This window comes from Chionomys nivalis, chromosome 4 (assembly GCF_950005125.1).
Source record: "Chionomys nivalis chromosome 4, mChiNiv1.1, whole genome shotgun sequence".
NCBI classification, from domain to species: domain Eukaryota; kingdom Metazoa; phylum Chordata; class Mammalia; order Rodentia; family Cricetidae; genus Chionomys; species Chionomys nivalis.
In genome coordinates, this window is record NC_080089.1 from 20,517,816 (window position 1) to 20,535,831 (window position 18,016).

The 18,016-nt window shown below is 53.0% G+C and overlaps 1 protein-coding gene across 2 annotated transcripts; it reads left to right on the plus strand.

The window, feature by feature from the left end:
- The first annotated feature begins 1,312 nt into the window (after positions 1-1,312).
- Positions 1,313-8,921, plus strand: Icam5 (intercellular adhesion molecule 5). 2 transcript variants are annotated; one of them, XM_057768946.1, is made up of 11 exons: positions 1,313-1,610; positions 2,429-2,755; positions 2,895-3,215; positions 3,763-4,050; positions 4,274-4,528; positions 4,822-5,070; positions 6,034-6,276; positions 6,356-6,634; positions 6,729-6,968; positions 7,482-7,745; positions 8,528-8,921. In XM_057768946.1, the coding sequence occupies exons 1-11, from the start codon at positions 1,529-1,531 to the stop codon at positions 8,788-8,790; spliced, it is 2,811 nt and encodes a 936-aa protein (XP_057624929.1). In that variant the 5' UTR covers positions 1,313-1,528; the 3' UTR covers positions 8,791-8,921. The 2 variants fall into 2 exon arrangements, with proteins under 2 accessions (XP_057624929.1, XP_057624930.1); XM_057768947.1 differs by having other exon boundaries at positions 1,315-1,610; positions 2,486-2,755.
- The last annotated feature ends 9,095 nt before the right edge of the window (positions 8,922-18,016 follow it).

An 18,016-nucleotide genomic window follows, 5' to 3' on the forward strand; every position in this document is an offset into this window, starting at 1 on the left:
CGTCTCCAAACTCCTTGTTTATTGGCTGAAGATTTATAGCTCAGGGGTACGTTTGCCTAGCCTTGGTTTCAATACCCGGTACCGGAGTAAACAACATCTCGTGTGTCTCAAGGCACCTGAAGTTTCTCCTTCAAGACCGGCTTGAGGTCCCAGAACCCGAGTTCCTCTCCGCGTTCAGTCTTGCTGGATTTATCACTGCAGGGCAGAAGGGCTAAACTGGCCTCTCCTCCAGGCCCTGAGTTGGGGGAGGACAGGCTCTTAATATGGCCTTTTCTGATTGGCTCTGCGGATACACACCATAGCTCTGATTGGAAGCTAAGTTTCCCTTCTCTAATCTTCTTGTCCCTAGCAGATCTTGCGCGTTACTGAGGCCAGTGGGTGGAGCTAGAACCGGTCCCCGGGGTTACCATTAATGAAGGGGGAGGGGATACATGATTGGGCGGGGTCTCCTGCATGGAGTAGAAGCAGATACCCAGATTGGAAATCTAGCGTAGCAACAAGTTTGAGATGCTTGCTCAGACCACATGGGCTGTCACAGACTTCCATCATGGCAACGCGTTTGTTGTCACCGAGCCAGGCTTGCATCTGGGGAGCGATGTCAAAGCTTAGAGACAGATGCGAGTTCACAAGTGTCCCCAGTTGATCTTCTGGTTCAGCTAGGATTGCAGAATCTCGTACTGGTTATCCAACAGAGGCTGTGGCGCCCACAGATGCTCTCCTGAGAGACTCGGTTCACAACAGCATTGTAGGCACATTCCCGCTGCACGCTGGGTAAATACAGATCGTGTGCCGAAACCGACTCTAATTTAGACGCCCGCGAACGCGGCGCACACGCACACGTGTCTGCGATTCGCGGGCACTTGATCCCCCCCCCCCTCCTCCGTCGCCGCGTGCACGGAGGAGGTCTTAGGGGCGTGGCTCCCATGTTCAATCTGCTGGAGGTCAAAGCTAAGCCTCAGTTAAGGGAGGCTTCCCCACACCCTCCTCTTAAAACCACCTTTTCAACATACTACGACTTCCCAAGATTCTACAAGCAACCCACTATCCACCTGCTCCAAGGGGCGCTAGTGGGAGGCCGAAGATGGGCGTGGCCTGGAACCCTAGCGCGTTTATCCCAGAATCTATACCTAGGATGGTGGAGTTTGGGCAGGGCCTTATAGCATCCCTCCTCTCCTTCGCCACAGATGACGCGGGAGAGCTTGGTCGCCCCCAAAAGGCTTTAGACTATCAGACCGCTCCACGTAGACCCCCTCCCCCTACGGGGGACCGCTCCTGCCTGGTCAGCTAGTCTGCTCTAAGCCGAGAGCAGCCCGGTGCGTGCTCGCCTCCCGGCAGTTCGCCCCCCATCACCGCCTCTGCCACCGCCCCCTCCTTGGAAACCAAGTTACCAACGTTTAAACCAATCCCTGGGCGCAACTCTGCCACCCCCACACTCCACCCGCTGCGCTGCGCCGTCCTCCCAGCTCGGCTCTCCATCACTCGCGCTCCCCTTGCCTCCTGCGTTCTCCCCTCCCCGGCAGCGGCGGCGATGCCGGGGCCTTCGCCAGGGCTGCGCCAAGCGCTTCTCGGCCTCTGGGCGGCCCTGGGCCTGGGGATCCTCGGCATCTCAGGTAAGAAGAGCCGGCCCGCGGAGCCAGGTGGACAAGGCGGGGGCGGTTTTGAAGGACCCGAGAGGGCGGCTCGGGTGTCCCTCCAGGCTCCGCCCTCTTCTTGCTTCCCACGCTTCTGCCACCACTGGAACCTGGGGCTTCTCCCAATCCCTCCTCCACCCCAACATACCTCGATCTTTCAGATCTGAACCCAGCACCTTTTCTGGATTCGGGGTTTTGCACCTAACCCCGCTCAGGAGACATTGTGGTTTTCCTAGTCTTTCCTGCTCTGTCGTGCCCTATGGTTCACGGACTGGCATCATCCCTATTCGTGATCCTCAAAGACCCCCATCTCCTCAACTCTTATGACTCAGAGGCTCTGTACCCCCTCCAGTTGTAACCCTGGCAACCAGCTTTTCTGGGGCTTTTCCCGCGGTTCCTTCCAGGAGTCCAGCCTTGAGGCTTTCTGTCCAAGTTACTCAAGTTTGGGGACAGTCTCCTTTAAGCCTTTGACTCAGTCTTGTCTCCACACTTTCGCCCCCAGCCTCAGTGTGTCTCCCCACCCCCATTTCCTGACGATCCACCAGAGTCTTGAGACTCACTTGGTTCCCCATCCCCCCCCACTGGAGTCTCCTCCTCCCCACTACTGACGTGTGCATCCGAGACCCCATTCTCCCCGCACCGAGTGTCCCCATCTGTGCCTTAGAAAGCAAGGCTTCCAGAGACGCCCCTCTCAGAGTGTGCCAGCCTCGAAGCTTGAGTGGGATGCGGGACTCCCGTGCTGTTTCTTGGCGGTGGCCTCTCCTCGTCTTTGCTGAGACCCCTGATTTGGGATATAGGGGCGCTAAGATTTCAGAGAGGGGGTCCCCAGGCTGAGCCCGCGTTTTCCCGGTCAGCGGTCGCGCTAGAACCTTTCTGGGCGGACCTTCAGCCCCGTGTGGCGCTCGTGGAGCGCGGGGGCTCTCTGTGGCTCAACTGCAGCACTAACTGTCCGCGGCCGGAGCGCGGTGGCCTGGAGACCTCGCTGCGCCGGAACGGGACCCAGAGGGGTCTTCGCTGGCTGGCTCGACAGCTGGTGGACATCCGAGAGCCAGAGACCCAACCCGTCTGCTTCTTCCGCTGTGCGCGCCGCACACTACAAGCGCGTGGGCTCATTCGAACTTTCCGTGAGTTCTGGGTGGTCACGCCCCTTAGGTCTCTGGACCTCCCCTTCAAGCTCCGCCCACCGGCCCTCACTCCCTCCTTTCCACGCGCAACCGGGTGAGCGTTGCAGCTCACTAGAGCCGAAGTTTCGGTCCCTTGCAGAGCGGCCGGATCGGGTAGAGCTAGTGCCGCTGCCTCCTTGGCAGCCCGTGGGCGAGAACTTCACCTTGAGCTGCAGGGTTCCGGGAGCCGGACCCCGAGCGAGCCTCACGTTGACTCTGCTGCGGGGCGCCCAAGAGCTGACCCGCCGCAGTTTCGCGGGCGAGCCACCCCGAGCGCGCGGCGCGGTGCTCACCGCCACAGTCCTGGCGCGCAGGGAGGACCACGGGGTCAATTTCTCATGCCTCGCCGAGCTGGACCTGCGGCCACACGGCCTGGGACTCTTCGCAAACAGCTCCGCAGTCAGACAGCTCCGCACCTTTGGTGAGTGTGGACTCAACTGACAGGTTTTAAGAAGTTTAGGGGCAGCCAGGTGTAGTGTCGCACGCCTTCAGTCCCAACACTTGGGAGACAAGAGATAAGTCAGATCTCTGTGAATTTAAGCCCAGCCTGAACTACACAGACAGGGCTGCCTGAAGTTTAGCGCCTAGCCCTTACTTCAACACGATTACTAGCTTAAGTGTATACCTCTGTGGGCTCTTTTGTTTGTGTTTATATTTACTGAGAGAGAGAGAGAGAGAGAGAGAGAGAGAGAGAGAGAGAGAGAGAGAGAGAGAGAGAGAGAGAGAGAGAGAGAGAGAGAGAATGCACTCCCCATGGTGCATGTGTGGAAGTTAAAGGACAACTTTACAATATGGGTCCTAGGAATCAAATCAGGTTGTTAGACTTGGCGGCCAGCGTCTGTATTCGCTGAGCCATATCGCTGGCCCTTTTGTATTTTATGATGAAACCAAACAATGCATGCAAATTGCTTGGTCCACACTGAACGCTTAATATATATACTCGAGCTCTGGTTCTTTGTCTCCCCCAGCCCTGCCTCCAATTCCCCCGAGCCTAGTTGCTCCCCGATTCTTAGAAGTGGGCTCAGAAAGACCAGTGAGCTGCACTTTGGATGGACTGTTTCCTGCCCCAGAAGCTGGGGTTTACCTCTCGCTGGGAGATCAGAGGCTGCATCCCGATGTGACCCTCGATGGCGACAACCTCGTGGCCACTGCCACAGCTACGCCAAGCGCAGAACAAGAAGGCATCACACAGCTGATGTGCAGCGTGACCCTCGGGGGCGAGAGCAGGGAGACCCAGGAAAATCTGACTGTCTACAGTAAGGAGAATCGAGGATGGGCTTCAACCGCCGGGTCTGGGACCAGAGTCTCAGGCAGAGCCTTAAAGTAGGCGGGGCCTCCACGCCCGAATTGGCAAGGCGGGAGCGTTCCAGGGCAGGAGCTGTGGAAAGCTAGAAAGGAATGGATGGGGAGGTGTTGAATTACCTGATGGGGCGTGGCCAGTGAACCCCACCCAATGTTTCACCCCCCCCCCCCCCCCAGGCTTCCCTGCTCCACTTCTGACTTTGAGCGAGCCAGAAGCCCCGGAGGGGAAGGTGGTGACCATAAGCTGCTGGGCTGGGACTCGAGCCCTTGTCACCTTGGAGGGAATTTCTGCTGCGGTCCCGGGGCAACCCGCTGAGCTCCAGTTAAATGCCACAGAGAACGACGACAAGCGGAGCTTCTTCTGTGACGCTGCCCTCGAAGTGGATGGGGAGACCCTAAGAAAGAACCAGAGCACTGAGCTTCGTGTCCTGTGTGAGTGGGTATTCACCCTTTCTTTGTGACCTCCAAAGACAATACCGCGGGCCCCATCTTTTTTTTTTAAATATTTATTTATTATGTATACAATATTCTATCTGTGTGTATGCCTGAAGGCCAGAAGAGGGCGCCAGACCTCTTTACAGATGGTTGTGAGCCACCATGTGGTTGCTGGGAATTGAACTCAGGACCTTTTGAAGAGCAGGCAATGCTCTTAACCACTGAGCCATCTCTCCAGCCCGCGGCCCCATCTTTAACCATACTGTATTTCCTCTGCCTCTTCCTTGCAGATTCACCCCGGCTGGATGACTCGGATTGTCCCAGGAGCTGGACATGGCCCGAGGGTCCAGAGCAGACCCTCCACTGCGAAGCCCGTGGGAACCCAGAGCCCTCGGTGCACTGTGCGAGGGCTGATGGTGGGGCCGTGCTGGCGCTCGGCCTGCTGGGCCCAGTGACTCGCGCCCTCGCAGGCACTTACCGCTGCACAGCGGTGAATGGCCAAGGCCAGGCGGTCAAGGATGTGACCCTGACTGTGGAGTGTGAGTGGGGAGAGGCTGGCATCTGCATCTCTTTTGGGAAGCTGGCCTACAAAGAGGGAGAGAGGCCCACCCAGCTGCAGCAGGGATTGGGAGGACATTGAAGGGAACTGGGAGGGTGTTCATAAACTTGGTTGTGGATTCTGGGCACAGTCTGGCGATCAAAACTGGGAAGTGTACCTGGGAAGGTCCCATGGGCGCTTTGTGGGAATCAGTCCAACTGCACCCTGAGACCTCAGGAAAGGGGCCTGACCAACTGAGTTTCTCTCCAGAACCCATGTAAAGGTGAAAAGACAGAACTGCCTCCCACCTCGGTGCATGGGCTGGGTAGTGGTTTCCCATACAAATATCACGCGGGCGCGGGGGGGGGGCGGGGCAATAGTGGCACAGATCCCAGCACAGATCTCTGTGAGTTTGAGGCCAGCCTGGTCTACACAGTGAGTTCCAGAACAGCCAGGACTACACAGAGAAACCCTATCTTCAAAAATGAGAGCGAGAAAGAGGTATCTCCCATGCAGAATATAGCTCGCCAAACCCTTTCTGGAAGCAGAAGGCAGAAAGAAGGGTCATTGGGGGAATTCGACGGGTTTCTAAATCAATAGGTAGATTGCTTCCTTAGCATGTATGAGGTTCCATCCTCTGCATGGCATAATTAAAGCCCAGAACTTGGAAATAGGAGGCTGGAGGAACAGGAGTTCAATATAGTCCTCAGTTACATGAGTTCGAGGCCAACCTGTGCTATAGGATAGCCTGCCTTACAAAACAAAACCCGTTCCAAAGCCGGGCGGTGGTGGCGCACGCCTTTAATCCCAGCACTCGGGAGGCAGAGGCAGGCGGATCTCTGTGAGTTCGAGACCAGCCTGGTCTACAGAGCTAGTTCCAGGACAGGCTCCAAAGCCACAGAGAAACCCTGTCTCGAAAAACAAAAACAAAAAAAAAAAAAAAAAAAAAAAAAACCCGTTCCAGATGCCCCAGCGCTGGACAGTGTTGGCTGCCCAGAACATATCATTTGGCTGGAGGGAACAGAGGCATCGCTTAGCTGTGTGGCACACGGGGTCCCACCGCCTAGCGTGAGTTGTGTGCGCTCTGAGAACGAGGAAGTCATGGAAGGGCCTCTGCGTGTGGCTCGGGAGCACGCCGGCATTTACCGATGCGAAGCCATCAACACCAGAGGATCAGCGGCCAAAAATGTGGTTGTCACGGTAGAATGTGAGTAGAGGCGGCAGGAGAGAGGAGCACACCGGTATCCTCTGTCCTCAATGTGAACTCCTTTTTCCCTGTTTCCTAGACGGTCCCAGTTTTGAGGAGCTCAGTTGCCCGAGCAACTGGACGTGGGTAGAAGGATCTGGAAAGCTGTTTTCCTGTGTAGTTGATGGGAAGCCAGAACCACGCGTGGAGTGCCTGGGCTCCGAGGGTGCTAGTGAAGGGGTGGTATTACCCCTGGTGTCCTCAAACCCTGGTCCTAGAAACTCTATGACCTCTAGTAACCTGTCACCGGGCATCTACCTCTGCAACGCCACCAACCGGCACGGTTCCGCAGTCAAAACTGTCGTCGTGAGCGCGGAGTGTGAGCAGGGAGGGGGGCAGGTGGGCGGGAAGTACGGGGTATCCCAGGGTCCCTCCCTTCCCTGACGCCCCTCCTTTTGACGGTTGCTCTGCAGCGCCGCCACAGATGGATGAGTCCAGCTGCCCAAGTCATCAGACTTGGCTGGAAGGAGCGGAGGCTACCTCGCTGACCTGCAGTGCCAAGGGCCGCCCCGCTCCTCGGGTGCGCTGCTCCAGGGAGGGTGCCGCCAGGCTGGAGAGGCTGCGTGTGTCCCGAGAGGATGCGGGGACCTACCACTGTGTGGCCACCAACATGCATGGCACGGATTCACGGACGGTCACCGTGGGTGTGGAATGTGAGTGAGGATAGCGCAGGATGGAGATGACTCAGACCGCTAGCGAGGTGCCCGGAGGGCTGGGGATATAGTCCAGTGGATGGAACGCTCAGTTAACGCGCACAAAGCTATGCGTTCTATTCCCAGTACTTTTAGTTCTAACACTTGAGAGGCAGAGGCAGGCAGATATCTGTTCCAGGACAGCCTGGTCTATGTAGAGGCTACAACCCCCCCACCCCGGCCAGGACTATATAGATTCTCTCTAGCTTGCTGTCTCTCTCTCCTCCTCGCATCAGCCATGGGAGGGGAGAATGGCAAACCCATGGGAATTCAGAGGGACTGTTTTCAGTACCCCTCAGTAAGAAACAAGCATTTCTGGTCCCACAGTAGGGTAGATAGGTAGTGGAAGTGGGACTCTCAGAGGAGGCAGCGGTTTTGCCCGCCCATCCCAGGAGGGCACTGATTCTGGATATCCCCATCCCGAGGATGCTTGATTAACGCCCAGTGCTGAGCAGCCTCTTTGTGCCCTTGCAGACCGGCCTGTAGTGGCCGAGCTGGCGGCCTCGCCCCCAAGCGTGCGGCCTGGCGGTAACTTCACTCTGACCTGCCGTGCAGAGGCCTGGCCTCCAGCACAGATCAGCTGGCGCACGCCCCCGGGGGCTCTCAACCTCGGCCTCTCCAGCAACAACAGCACGCTGAGCGTGGCAAGCGCCATGGGCAGCCACGGCGGCGAGTATGAGTGCGCAGCCACCAATGCGCATGGGCGCCACACGCGACGCATCACTGTGCGCGTGGCCGGTGAGTGGAGGGTTCCTGGGGTGGAGGTGGGGCAAGGGACATGCAACACGGAGTGACCTAGGCCTTGGGGTGGCTGGCCCCGACTCTACCTCTCCGTATGCAAGACCAAAGAGGGCCAAATGTGGAGGTCGAGGGCGCTAATGGATGGGGCTGTTGGTGACAGGTTAGGGGAAAGAAGTGGAGGCAGAGAGAATGGACAGGAGGCAAGACAATGCTGCCCACCTGTGTGTCGTGCCCCATACTGGAGGGAAATACAGGAAGTGGAGGCAGAATGATTCCAAGGTTAAGTTCGTCATCCTTAGCCATACAGGGAGTGTAAGGCCAACCTATGCCACAAAAGACCTTTCAAACACATAAAAGGAAGAAAAGACTTCCAAGGACAGACCTGGGGGTGGGGGAGTCGCATTAGAGTGGGTAGCAGTTGCTAAGAAACACTTGACCCAATTCACTCTCCACCATGTCACTGTAGAAGAACTGGGGTCAGAGATATCCTCAGAGTAGCTGATGGTGACCCCAATTCATGTGTGTCCTGGGGCTGGGGTCTATCAGAGCTAGAGGAAGGCTGAGCTGGTCTCTCCAGGCTGTCCCCTTAGGGAAATGGGAGGAGCTGGGACATGAGGACCTTGTAGGGGGTACAAGGGCTTATAAGCATATGGTATTTTGGGGTTCCCCGATGCTGGAGAGGCCTTCCTGGGCCCCTTCTGTCAGGCTGCAGTAGCAGGTGCATGGGGGCTGGGGGAGAATAAGGGCTTGCCCACCCTGGCGAGGGTCTGCGCCCACAGGTCCGTGGCTGTGGGTCGCTGTGGGCGGTGCAGCAGGGGGCGCGGTGCTGCTGGCCGTGGGGGCCGGCCTGGCCTTCTACGTGCAATCCACGGCCTGCAAGAAGGGCGAGTACAACGTCCAGGAGGCCGAGAGCTCTGGCGAGGCGGTTTGTCTCAATGGCGCGGGTGGGACACCTGGAGCTGAAGGCGGAGCTGAGACTCCAGGCACTGCCGAGTCACCTGCAGATGGCGAGGTCTTTGCCATCCAGCTGACAGCCTCGTGAGCCCCTGGGGGGCCTCCCCAAGCACCAGGGCGGACGTATGTATTGTTTGCTCTCTTTAACTATTTATTCAACTCGAGGGGCATCACCGCCATTTTCTACCCATTCCCCTCAATAAAGTTTTTATAAATGACTCTGGATCTCTGTCTGTAATGTATAGATAGCAATGGGGCTTGAATTCCAATCTCAAGGGACATATTATATATATTATGTGTGTGTGTGTGTGTGTATTTTTTTGAGGTTGGCCTGAAACTTCCCGTGTGGCTGAGGTCTTTTTTTTTTTTTTTTTTTTTTTTTTTTTTTTTTTTTTTTGGTTTTTTCGAGACAGAGTTTCTCTGTGGCTTTGGAGCCTGTCCTGGAACTAGCTCTGCAGACCAGGCTGGTCTCGAACTCACAGAGATCCGCCTGCCTCTGCCTCCCGAGTGCTGGGATTAAAGGCGTGCGCCACCATCGCGTGGCTGAGGTCTTTGTGAGATCCTTCCGACTGTAATTGCAGTGAACACCACCACACTTGGTTTTTGAAGTCCTGGGAACAGAACCATTAGCTCCCGACATGCTCTGTCAACCAAGCTCCGCCTCATGCCCAGGTTTTGTATTTTTTAAGACAGGGTCCTGTGTGGTCCCGGCTGCTGGAACTCCCGCTGGAGGTGAGAATGACCCACCCTCTCTTGAACCCATTCTCTCGCCTCCACCTCTTGAGGCAGACCTCAAGAGTTATTCATTAAGCTAATCATAGAGGCGCACGCTTTTAATCCCAGCATCTGGAGGCAGAGACAGGGGATCTCTCTAAGTCTGAGGCTAACCTGATCTACAAAGCAAGTTCCAGGACAGCCCGAGCTATACAGAGAAACAGACAAGCAAACAACAATAAACAAAAAGAGATTTTGAGGGGCTGGAAAGAGGCTCAGGTTAAGAATGCATACTGCTCTTACAGAAAAACCAAATTCGGTTCCCAACTCTAGGGGAGTCCAACATCTGGCCTCCACCTGCTCTGCAGGCATGTGCCCTCCATAGGCAAACACGTACATATACACATAGATAAAAATTAAGAAATAGAGCCGGGCGGTGGTGGCGCACGCCTTTAATCCCAGCACTTGGGAGGCAGAGGCAGGCGGATCTCTGTGAGTTCGAGACCAGCCTGGTCTACAAGAGCTAGTTCCAGGACAGGCTCCAAAACCACAGAGAAACCCTGTCTCGAAAAACAAAAAAAAAAAAAAAAAAAAAAAAAAAAAATTAAGAAATAGGCCAGGCAGTGGTGGTGCACACCTTTAATCCCAGCACTCTGGAGGCAGAAGCAGGTGGATCTTTGTGAATTTGAGGCCAGCCTGGTCTACAAGAACTAGTTCCATTAATCCCAGCACTCTGGAGGCAGAGGTAGGTGGATCTCTGGGAGTTCGAGGCCAGCCTGGTCTACAAGAGCTAGTTCCAGGACAGGCTCCAAAACCACAGAGAAACCCTGTCTCAAAAAACCAAAAAAAAAAAAAAAAAAAAGAAAAAGAAAAGAAATAATTCTTCATTCAAAGCACTTCTTTGATTTTATTTTTATGAATGCCCATGTTTCCAGTATATTCCAAGCCATCTCTGCATCATGAAACCTGGAGCCTGACCTCCTGTACATCTGCCTACAACAAAAGGACACTTGGTAGGGTGGGGACCAGCTCCTTTTCCATCCCTCCCACTTATCTCTTCCGCCCAGTTGCTGCCCTATGATCCCTTTGCTCTCCAAGGTAGGACTGAAGGTAGCTCCCCCAGGCCTGGTTATGGTCACAGCCAGGTTCCTTTCCCAGCATATGCGCTGCCATCTCACCCCTTCCAGTGGCCTGTGGATTTCCGGCCTGAGTAAAAGGCTAAAAGGTGTCTGTGCAAGTGTGAGTGACGCCGGGCAGTGGTGGCGCACGCCTTTAATCCCAGCACTCGGGAGGCAGAGGCAGGCGGATCTGTGAGTTCGAGACCAGCCTGGTCTACAGAGCTAGTTCCAGGACAGGCTCCAAAACCACAGAGAAACCCTGTCTCGGAAAAAAAAAAAAAAGCAAGTGTGAGTGACAAGCCCCTGTATCCCTGGCACTAGAGACTAAAGACAGGTGAATCACAAATTCAAACTAGTCCTTGGGTAAGTATCCAGTTGAGGCCAGTCTGGGACAAGAACCTTACCTCAGAAGCAAACCAACGGAAAATGTTACAGGGGCTCAGTAAAGTAGTTGCCACAGATCTGAGTTCAGTCCCCAACCCCCAAGTGAAAATCGAGGTGGATGTGGGCCAGTCACACAGCTCGGTGGTAAAGGTACTTGGTGCACAAATCTGGCAACCTGAGTTTGAGTTTGATCTCTTCTACCATAAAAAGGTGGAAGGAGAGAAGAAACAGCACAAAGGTGTGCTCTGACCTCCGCACACACACACACGCGCACGCGCGCGCACACACACAGGGCAATGACACAGGTTGTTTCTTCTTCCTGTGCCCACCTGTGTCTCCTCGGTGTATCCTGGACTTGCCGTCACAGTCCATAGCAGATAAGCACACACAGGGATGGCTGCCACCCCCACAGCGCAGCTCCTCCCCTCCGCCTTCGGAGCAGAGGCAGAAGGCAAGAACAGCTGGGCCTTCTCCAGCAGCCTCCTCCTCAGTTTCTGCTCCCTGAAAAGCAGGAACACAGCTCTGGTGAGGGAAGTGGTCTAGGCAGCTCCTTCCTCCATTGGCTGCTCAGACGCAAACATTTAATCAGCAAAGATGAGAACAGGAAGCAGGGCAGGAGACAGAGAAGCTATGCCAGGGACACAAGAAAGACAGCGCAGGCTAAGTGAGAGCCCCTGCCAGTCTCTGCTCAAGCCCTGAATTATCTGTGCAACCCTAACTGCCTCCCTAAGCTTCCTTGAGTCCTGCTGTCCAGGGCAGTTCCTGTTGGCTTTTTTTTTTCTTCCTGAGACAGGATTTCTCTGTGTAGCTTTGACTGTTCTGGAACTTGCTTTGTAGACCATGGTGGCTTTGAACTCACAGAGATCGCCTGCCTCTGCCTCCCAAGTGCTAGGATTAAAGGTGTGTGCCACCATGGCTAGGGAACTGGAGCTCCTAAGCAAGAGACTGACAGACACAGATTGTGTGCTGAGGAGCTTCTGCAAGGCTGTGAGCCTGAGGAGCAGTTCACAGAACCGTGATGGAACAAGACAGGTGAGGACGGTCCAGCCTGCCCCAGGGCTGGGTGATTATCTCCCCCAGCCCCCCAGACTAAGGAGTGTACATTTCTCTCCAGCAAAAGGTTATGTTAGGGGTGGAAATGGTTTGCCCAGTCAGGAACTTCCTGAACAGCCAGGAATGATGAATGGGGAGGCCACAGCCACTGTGCCAACACAGGGAGCCTGCGGGTGCAGCAGGGGAAACCTGGACCACATTCACCTGTGGTCCTGAGTAGGTCTGAGCAGATTAAGACAGGCCATCGACTTGGTTAGGGTGGAGAGATGTAGGGTGGCTCTGTGAAGGAAGCAGCTGATACAAATGGACTTTTTTTTTTTTTTTTTTGGTCTGTTTGTTTTGTTTTCGAGACAGGGTTTCTCTGTAGCTTTGGAGTCTGTCCTGGAACTAGCTCTGTAGACCAGACTGGCCTCAAACTCACAGAGAACTGTCTCTTCCTCCCGAGTACTGACATTAAAGGTGTGTGTCACCACCGCCTGGCTTGGATGGAACCTTTCTGTGCTGTTTTAGACCTTGCTTATGTTTGACTTTGGTGTCTTCCTAGTCGTGAACTCCTGAGATCACCTGACACTTGCTGAGAACAGGTGACAGCAGACTTTCAGAGTGCTTCACCACGGTTGTCTTTGTAACCCCACAGTTGTTGTGCGACGGGGGTTCGCGATGCTGCCTTGTCTCTAGAGGAACAGAATTTACCTGCGCGTGTGACTACATATAATATACACACGCATATAAAGGAAATGATTAGAATGGCTTACAGGCTATGGTCCAGCTAGTCCAGCAATGGCCATCTGTCTGAAAATAAGGTCCAGGAATCCAGTAGTTGACAAGACTGGATATCTCAGCTGGTCTTCAGTATATTCTGGAATCCCAGAGAAGCAGGCTCTAATGCCAGTGAAGGAACGGACTTGCCAGGGAGAGTGAGGGCCAGCGGGCAAGGACAGCGAGCTTCCTGCTTCCATGTCCTGTATCGAGGCTGCCAGCAGAGGGCATGGCCCAGATTAAAGTTGGATTTTTCCCACTTCAAAGATCTGGATTAGAATTGGGTCTTCCACTGGGCAGTGGTGGCACATGCCTTTCATCCCAGCACTCGGGAGGGAGGCAGGTTGATCTCTGTGAGTTCAAAGCCAGCCTGGTCTACAGAGTTCCAGGACAGCCAGAGCTGTTGCACAGAGAAACCCGCATCTTGAAAAACAAACAAACAAAAAAATCCCTCACAGGTGTGTCAGTCATTTAGGTTTTAGTTAACTACCAAGAAAGCATCACAAGTCCACTCCTTGTCAAACTGACACAATCATATCTCCTTATGGCTTGCTTGATTTTCAAATAAAAACAGTAACCATGTCATAATTATGCTTAATATGATATAGCTATCCCTCATACAACCAAAAAAGTATAAATTTAGAATGGGTGGCAATGTCCCTTAAGGTACATATTTTTTAGTATCTCAAACTTAAATGATAATGATTGATATTCTCTTAAGTAGTGCTACATTACATAATAAAGAAATCATGGAAAGAAAAGACAGATATCTGCACAAACACATTCTTAACAAAATGCAACAGAAACACTCATGTCATATAATCTTCTTTTCTGCAACTAGTCAGGTGGCCTTGGGTGGTGTTTATAACTGGTCACGTGGCCTTGGGTGGCATTTATAACTGGTCAGATGGCCTTGGGTGGTGGGTTTTTTTTTTGTTTTTTGTGTTTTTTTTTTTTTTTTTGGATTTTCGAGACAGGGTTTCTCCGTAGTTTTTTGGTTCCAGTCCTGGAACTAGCTCTTGTAGACCAGGCTGGCCTCGAACCCACAGAGATCCGCCTGCCTCTGCTTCCCAAGTGCTGGGATTAAAGGCGTGCACCACCACCGCCCGGCTTGGGTGGTGTTTATAACTACCTTCCTTTGCCCCAGCAAATATTTATTTATTTATTTGTTTGTTTATTTATTTGTTTATTTATTATGTATACAGTATTCTTTCTGCATGCATGTCTGAAGGCCAGAAGAGGGCACCAGACCTCATTACAGATGGTTGTGAGCCACCATGTGGTTGCTGGGAATTGAACTCAGGACCTTTGGAAGAGCAGACAATGCTCTTAACCTCTGAGCCATCTCTCCAGCCCCCTCGGCCTGCCTTTGGTTATCTATGGCTCCCAGCTGCCCCCGACCCTAAGGTGTGGTACAAGTGGGAGGGCAACCACAAAGCTCTTCCAACGCCCTGGTGCCCCCTCACCATTTTATGTCCTGTGGGACTAGTGAAGGCCATGTCTTCTGGGCCTTCCCATTGTGGAGGATTAGGTTTTACACAGTGAATCCACTGGAGCGTTGCAATTTCCCTGAGCCTAAAATCCCCTCATCAACACTAAGCCAAGGGAGATCAGGCATCTCCAACTCCTTTTCACTAGGCCAGCTTTTGGCAAATACTTCAGTCAACATTCAAGCAGACTTTTGACGCCTTTTCAACTGTGGGAGCGTCCATATTAAACCTAGAATCTCCACTCAGAGGGTGCATATTAATAAACTCAGCTCGATCCAGTTCCATGTTCATTCTCTGGAAAAGTCTTCGTTATGCAGATGACATGAAGCTAACCACTGAGTGTTATGCAAAAGGAAAGCCATGAGAGACAACCAGGCACAATGGTGCTTCTGACTGCCTTGCAACCCTACTGGGGCCGGGTTAATTAAAAGAAATAAATCCAGGGCTGGAGAGATGGCTCAGCGGTTAAGAGCATTGCTTGCTCTTCCAAAGGTCCTCAGTTCAATTCCCAGCAACCACATGGTGGCTCACAACCAGCTGTAATGAGATCTGGTGCCCTCTTCTGGCCTGCAGGCATACACGTAGAAAGAATATTGTACACATAATAAATAAATAAATTTAAAAAAAAAAAGAAAGAAATCCAATGCTCAGCATTGGTGGTGCTCTTGGAAGGTAGAAGCAGGCAGATCCCTGAGTTCTGAGGCCAGTCTGGTCTACACAATGAGTTCCAGGGGCCGGGCGGTGGTGGCGCACGCCTTTAATCCCAGCACTTGGGAGGCAGAGGCAGGCGGATCTCTGTGAGTTCGAGACCAGCCTGGTCTACAAGAGCTAGTTCCAGGACAGGCTCCAAAACCACAGAGAAACCCTGTCTCGAAAAACAAAAAACAAAAAAACAAAAACAAAAACAATGAGTTCCAGGACAGCCAGGGATACACAGAGAATACTGTCTTGAAAAACAAACAAGAAAAGAATCCACAAAGTACCCTAAAAAGGTGAAAAAGGCCCCAAGGTTATTGAATGGAAACTCCCAGTGCCAGGAGTGCAGCTCCTGTAAAGGTTACAACCTTGAGGGGAAAGCTATCCCAGCAGTTGCGAGCCAAGGGCGACCACAGTGTCACCCTTGCACACAAACCTCACACACCCAGGAGAGTGGCTGCCTCTGTTTGGGGAAGAAGCAGCAAGGCTTATATAGGGTTTCTTGGGGCAGAGAGTTCAAGGGTAGAGATTTCCAGGGTGGGAATTGGTAGGATTTCAAGTCATGTGCTTGGGACAAGGCCAGGGACTGGTGGAATTTCGAGCTCAGGGGTTGGTGGGTTTTGGTGGGTTTTCAAATCTGGAAGTGCGCTCAGACCATTTACCCTACACTCTTTCCCTGTGAGTTGTTGGTGGGAAAGCCCCTGAGGTTCCACAAGCCAAAGTCTTTGCTCCTGCTGTCGGTTGTATGCCAGGACTAAACATGACACCCTGTTGCTGGAGACGCCGCAGTTCGTGCTCCGAATGTAGGCCATGGGGAACTAAGCTGCGACTGGACTTCAAGCTCCCATCTGCTGCCTGCTCACACAGTGCCAGAAGGGGCCACATGCAGGCTGCTGGTGGGGTACCGTCCCCAACATTCCTGCGTGGCTGTGGATCCTGTGTGCTGAAATACTGACGCGCGAGGCAGGATGGGCCTGATTGTGCAATAGTTGCTCAGTCAATATGGGCAAGAACAATAGCCATTCAATTGGATTTAAGGCCAGCTCCACCAGAGACGTACAAGTACGTATGGTACTGTAAACCAGACACCTGTGGCTGGGGAGGTGACTTGTATGGTTCTTCTAGACGGATGTGATGTGCCCGTCAGACCGCCTTCTAAATGTGTGGTGACACCATAGATCACTGTTGTCACCCTCCACTCATGACTGTGGAGCTCCTGAGAACAAGTGACTTCCTGTGGCGTGGTGGCCTGTTTCTTAGCCACAGGTGGACACCTACTGTCACCCCCACCGAGGCTCAGAGGTCTTTGCGGAAGAGGGGCAGTCGTGTTACAGTTTTCTCAGAGATTGAAACATCCCATCCTGTCGCTAGTTAAAAAGGAAGGTAAACAACCCAAACCAGCCTCAGGAAGTCCCTTAAACTGACCAGATTCACTAGGCCCTTCCTTGCTAGAGGAAGCAGAGCCATGCAGCAAAGATGTCTCTGACCAAATGGCTTCCAGAAGTAGCAACAAGCTGAGCTGCCTGGTAGAGGTTTAGACCAACTAAGGTATCTGAAAAGGGCACTCTCTGACCTGGAGGCTGTGCAGTGTGAGGGGGGAAGAGAGGGAGGGAGAGAAGGAGGAAGAAAGGACGGACCTGAGTTCCATCCCCAGCACCACATAAAGGCCCAGCATGGATGAGTCTGCCTGTAATCTTAGTCCTGGGGAGACAGAAACTGAAGAATCCTGGAGTTCATTGGCCAGGCAAGTCTACCCAAACATTGAATTCCAAGTTCAGTGAGAAATTTCATCTCAAAAAATAAAGGGAAGGGGCTGAAGAGATGTCTCTGTGGTTAAGAGCACCAACTGCTCTTCTAGAGAACCCTGGTTGTAACTACAGTTCAGGTGATCCAGTTCGTGCCTGACCTGCGCAGGCTCCTGTGTGCACAAACACGTACACATAAAAATAGTGAATGTCTGGAGTGGTGGTGCACACCTTTGATTCCAGCATTTGGGAAGCAGAATCATGATCTCAGAGTTCGAGACCATCCTGGTCTATAAAGTGAGTTTCTAGAAAGCTAGGGCTTTGTAGAGAGACCCCCGTCTCAAATACAAACAAAAAGAACAAGGAGACAAAACTAGGGAGAAACAGAAAGACAAGATGATAAGAGCAAGTGAGACAGACAGTAAAGTCTGCTCATGTCTGGCCTCTAGGAACATGGTGGCTTGCCATGAGTACCAAGGCTTTTGTCACTTGCATCCCATGTAGCCTCTCTCTTGGGCTAGACCCATAGTGGGACTGTAGCTTTTCTGTGCTCTTGGCATCATCCAACGCCCTGGGTGGCTCTGCTGCCGCCTTGGCTTCCCTCCCCCTGCTTCACACGGTCCTCCCCTCTCAGAGACTCCCCAAATGCAATCTTCCCTCTCTTGGTCACACCAATCCCCAGACTTTCCTTTTAGTCTATGTGATGCTATAGTCCTTGCTGTGTGCATGCTGTCCAAGCCAGTGTGCTGTGGACCATGCCAAACACTGGCACTGGCTTGAACAGAACCTTCATCCCTTGGACCATGGCTACATCAGCCTGTAAGTGTCTGTGTAGCTCAATATTCCTCTGGTGATGCTTGAATGCAGGGCATCCAAAGCGGTAGTCTCAAAGCAAAGCATTTCAACTGAATTAGAATTCTTTTTTTTTTTTTTTGGTTTTTCGAGACAGGGTTTCTCTGTGGCTTTGGAGCCTGTCCTGGAACTAGCTCTTGTAGACCAGGCTGGTCTCGAACTCACAGAGATCCGCCTGCCTCTGCCTCCCGAGTGCTGGGATTAAAGGCGTGCGCCACCACCGCCCGGCTTTTTTCAATTCTTATTTTCACTTGTATGTATATATCTGTGCAAACACACGGCACAAGCATGTGGGTATGTCTTAGGGTTAATACTGCTGTGACGAAGCATAGCAAAACATGACCAGAACAAGTAGGGAAGGAAAGGGTTTATTTGGCTTACATTCCCACTTGGTAGTCCATCATTGAAGGAGGTCAGGACAGGAGCTCAGACAGGGCTGGAACCTGGAGTCAGGAGCTGATATCAGCAGAGGCCAGGAGGGGTGCTTTCTCATGGCTTGCTCA

Bases quoted from the DNA above. Each gene is read 5' to 3' on its own strand.
- Icam5 (XM_057768946.1), top strand. From the start codon at position 1,529: ATGCCGGGGCCTTCGCCAGGGCTGCGCCAAGCGCTTCTCGGCCTCTGG. The intron at 4,051-4,273 runs GTAAGGAGAATC...CCCCCCCCCCAG, and splicing joins GGAAAATCTGACTGTCTACA to GCTTCCCTGCTCCACTTCTG. The intron at 4,529-4,821 runs GTGAGTGGGTAT...TCTTCCTTGCAG, and splicing joins CACTGAGCTTCGTGTCCTGT to ATTCACCCCGGCTGGATGAC.